General features: G+C 41.3%; 1 protein-coding gene across 1 annotated transcript; it reads left to right on the top strand.

The window, feature by feature from the left end:
- Positions 1-3,693: 3,693 nt before the first annotated feature.
- LOC149207648 (uncharacterized) lies at positions 3,694-4,170 on the top strand. The gene has a single exon (XM_089398102.1). It carries the CDS (start codon positions 3,694-3,696, stop codon positions 4,168-4,170), a length of 477 nt encoding a protein of 158 aa, XP_089254228.1.
- Positions 4,171-4,680: the final 510 nt, after the last annotated feature.

The raw sequence follows: 4,680 nt of genomic DNA, 5'->3' as shown, positions 1-4,680 counted from the left end.
TTTGCCGCACCTAAGAATACCTTTGTCACAACAGAAGATAGCAATGCAGGTGGAAGCCTTAGGGATCATGATGAGGCTGCATTCATCACCTATTCAGGATAAAAACCTAGGGGTACAATAGATCCACTCACAGTTGGAGAGCCTGCACCTAGAATTACAGAGTCTAAAGAAAGAAAGGGAGACTAAGCTAGAAGTGTGCATGGAGGTTTGGTGCTTGAAGTGCAAGGGCCACGGGCACGATAAAGATCATTGTCTAGTATACGCGAATTATATTACATGGGGGGGCCAGTCCCCCTGAAGTCAGAAGCCCCAGATGGGCCAAACACGGGAGCTGCGATATGGTGCACCATTTGTCAAGTCACTAGGAAACATGTGATGGATAACTGCCACTTACTTCAGAAGTTCGTTCAGACACCCCAACAATTGTTTTTCAATTTCTGTAATTCTATGGGCCATGATGAGTGCCATTGTCAAAGTTATGAGCTGATGATGTAAAGATTTCCTACGTACTGTATGCAAGCAAAAACTCAGCCTCCAGATCAGAGCACTGGAGGAGCACGTGGATATTTTCAAGGCCGAGGACAATGACAAGGAGGAGGACCTGGTATAGGTCATGGTCAGGTTATTTGCTACAACTGTGGACAGTCGGGGCACTTCAGCAAGATTTCCTAAATCCTACACACCCATCATGCCAATACTGTAGACAATTCGACCATGCCATAGAAGATTGTCCAGTGCTAATAGTTAAAATGAAAGAAAGGAAAATGCAGCCTTAGTAGCCTACGCAGAATTTACAAACGATGAGGGCTAAGCCCCGTGAGGAAGATGAGAGCATTAATATTGTACTAAGAAGTAGTATGGTGACTAGCGCAGATAAATATAAGCAGCCTGAGGAAGACAGATGGGTTCGCAAAGATCCTGAGAAAGAAGTTTCCTTTGAACTTAATCGCGCTAAGGAAACATTCATGGAAGAAAAGAAGAGCTTCACTGAGGCCTCCATTTGAGGAAGCAAGGAAGGGATACTAGAGACCAGTACGACGCAAGAGATTGATCATTTTGTACTCACTACATTTTTGGAAACCTTCATGAAGTTACTGCATGACAGAAAGGTCGTGGAAGGACTGCAAGAATTAATAGATAAATGCCCCAAACAAGAAAATATCCCTAATGCACAATGTGTGGTAAGAAATATTGGTAAGCATAAGACACAAATATGACACAAGATGCGTCTAATAGTGCAGATAGGCGATCATGAAATGGACCAAGTAATTTTGGATTTGGGGTATAATGCGAATGTTCTTCCGAAAAAACATGGGAAAGGATGGGGAGACCTACACTGTAGTGGTATCCGATTCAGCTCTAGATGGTGAATCAACAGAAAATCATCCCCATGGGATGATTGTATGGTGTGACAGTCGATATTGAAGGTGCGAGTGCATTAGAAGACTTCGAAGTTATAGAAATTGTTGATGACAGTAATCCCTACCCCATGCTCCTAGGAATCGACTGGGCTATTGATATGAATCAGGTCATTAATCTAAAGAAGAGGAAAATGACCTTCGAAAAGAAGTCGCTTAGGGTCATGGTGCCACTGGATCCTGTGGAAGGAGCTCGTTATACCGAACCTGTCCGTGATTATGTAGAAAGTGACGACAAGCTGGATCAAATATACCAGATAAAAATGCGAGATCAGGATTGGATCAATCAAATGATGAATGGATGGATTGCATGGGATCGAGAGATTTCATGCACTTTTGACTCAGATGAGGGATTATAGCATTGGCAGAAATGTTTACATGAAATATCTACATTGCAATGCAATATGATGACAAAGTTACTGCGATGTGTTTTGTCAGAGGTAAGAAAGCTACCTTATTATTATGGTTTGACTGACGTAGATATATTTTTAGATGAATTTGAGTGCAAAGTCCTTGAATACCACCATTTTCAAGCATTGGAGTTAGCGTTGCGCACTATGCCTGCACGATGGTGGGGTACGCATAAGGTAAATTTCACTAGATGGAGGGATTACAGGCCAATTTTGAAGTTATGATTTGGGCATACTAATACCAGGATGACTAAAAAGTATAGTGGGAAGGATGATCCACGCAATCACCTGGCAAAGTGGACTAAGGCATGGGGAACAAAACCACAACTAGAATGGGTACATATATTTTTTCATACCTTAGATACAATCCCCATGAACTGGTATCTCGAAACAGAGCTCTGTCGTGGCACTACGGAAAGGGATATATTGAAGGAAGGTTTCTTATTGACTTTCAGCTTCAAGGATGGCTTTGAGACTATTGATGAAGCGCTGCAAGAAATAAAAGCAGCTATATTTAGGACACGGAAGGAACCGGTAGAATGGACATCGAAGGACTGAAGGTAGTGAACCCAGATATATCAGATCCTCTAAAAACTTGACAGGTAAACATTGGGTCTGAAAACGAACCCAAGTTCACGAAGATAGGGGATTATTGGGACAAAGATATGGTTGATAAAGTAGCTGAACTGTTGTGCAAGTACCAAGACTTATTTCCCAGGAAGCTTTCAATTTTGAAAGGAATTGTCAGATATTTAAGCATTATGAAGATTACATTGAAACCGGATGTGAAGCCTATTAAGTAGTGACCTTATCGATTGAATCTCGAACTGGATAAGATGCTAGAAGTTGGCATTGTTGAACCGGTAGAAGAATCTGATTAGGTAATCCCGATGGTAGTCCAGGAGAAAAAGAAAAAGGGATAAATCTGCATATGCGTAGATTTGCGGAAGCTGAATGATGCCTATGTGCATGACCCATTTTTGACACCATTTACTGAGGAAGTATTAGAGAATGTTGGCAGTCAGGAAGCATATTCATTCACTGATGGATTTTCAGGTTATGACCAAATTAAGATTGCGGTGGAGGATCAAATAAAAACGACTTTCGCGACAGAGTGGGGTTGCTTTCAGTACATTGTTTTGCCTTTTGGATTAAAGAACGCGCCTACCATATTTTCTCGTGTCGTCATAGCAACGTTCAAAGAATTCATTCATAAGTTTCTGGAAGTATACTTCGATGACTGGATTGTGTTTGGCTTGGTAAAATGCCATGTAGCAAGTCTGCGCCTTATGTTGGATACATGTCGAAGATTTCAGATCATGCTGAACTTGAAAAAGTGTATATTCTGTGTGCCTTTTGGGATTTTTCTTAGCCACATTGTCTATAAGCAGGGGTTAATGGTGGACCCTATGAATATCGTCGTTATTGTAAGTTTGGAACCCCCTCAGAACATGAAACAACTACGTGTGACATTGGAACACACTGGGTACTATAGGAAGTTTATCAAATCATATGCACCAATAACCGCATCGATGTAGAAATTGTTAAAAAAGGATGTGATGTTTTGCTGGGATGAAGACTGTCAACACAAATTAGATGTGTTGAAAGAAAAGATGGTGACCGCGGCAATCCTGGTATTTCCCAATTGGAAGAAGGAGTTTCATGTACATGTGGATGATTCTTGCATTATGCTAGGTGTGGTATTACCATAGGCAGGCGAAGGAAAAATGGACCATCCTATAGCCTTTGCAAGTAGGAAGTTATCAAAGGCTGAAAAAAATTATTCAATGACAGAGCGTGAGGGGTTGGCCATGGTCTACGTGCTGCAAAAATTCAGGCATTATTTATTGGGTGAACACTTTAAGATGTACACAGATCACTTTGCACTAAAGTACCTGGTTAACAAGCCTGTGTTGGGGAGCAAGATCTACCGATGGTTGATCTTATTCCAGGAGTATGACTTTGAGGTGACTGTGAAGCCTGGAAGGTTAAATGCAGACCTAGATCATCTATCAAGGATCGAAATAGGTGAAGAACCCAATAGCTTGGAGGAAGGATTGTCAGATGCACAACTCTTTGTGGTGCGTATCACAGATGACCATTTTGTTGACATGATTCAGTTTTTTATGACAGGAACTGTTCCGGAAGGATATTCCACTCAACCAAAGAAGGAGCTAGCAGTCTGTCCATCATATTTTTTGGTAATTGCGGGTCACTTATATAAGATGGGGATGGATGAGGTATTGCGATGGTATGTTCTAGAGTTTGAATGCATGAGTATCTTAGCTGAAGCTCATGGAGGAGTGGCAGGAGGCCACTATGCAGGGAAAGTGACCACGTAAAAGATCTTGTGTGTTGGGTTATGGTAGCCAATGTTACATAAGAACATATTGTAAGGCATGCGATGATTGGCAAAGGACGAGGCAGCCTTTGCGAAGGGATGAATTGCCTTTAAATCCCCAAGTCTCATTGTAGGTATTTGAGAAATGGTCCATTGACTGTATAGGCCCGATACAACCACCAGGAAAGAAGACGGGTGCTTGATACATTATTATTGGAACATAATACTTAACCATATGCAAAGAAGAGCAACCAGTGTAGGATTGTACCATTTCCACGGCTACAAAGTTTCTCTTTGAGTATGTCTTAACAAGGTTTGGATGCTCGAAAGTTTTGCTGAGTGATAGGAGTAAGCATTTTTTAAATGAAATGATCAAACCTATTGGTGAGCTCCAATATTTCAGCAATGAAGCTACAACTCCTGGGACTCCCTACTTGACTTTTATCAATCTGGTAGTTCGTAACAAACTTGGAAGTGACGGTGCTATATGCACAAGTACTAACTCTTACTA

This window comes from Pinus tabuliformis, chromosome 1_2, assembly GCF_031772625.1.
Source record: "Pinus tabuliformis cultivar Carrire ecotype Pingquan chromosome 1_2, CPIR1, whole genome shotgun sequence".
Lineage (NCBI taxonomy): Eukaryota > Viridiplantae > Streptophyta > Pinopsida > Pinales > Pinaceae > Pinus > Pinus tabuliformis.
Note: the sequence above shows the minus strand (reverse complement) of the source record. Positions and strands in the feature narration are given on the sequence as shown.

What these genes read in the sequence shown, in the direction of transcription:
- LOC149207648 (XM_089398102.1), top strand. Translation starts at nt 3,694, where the DNA reads ATGTACACAGATCACTTTGCACTAAAGTACCTGGTTAACAAGCCTGTG.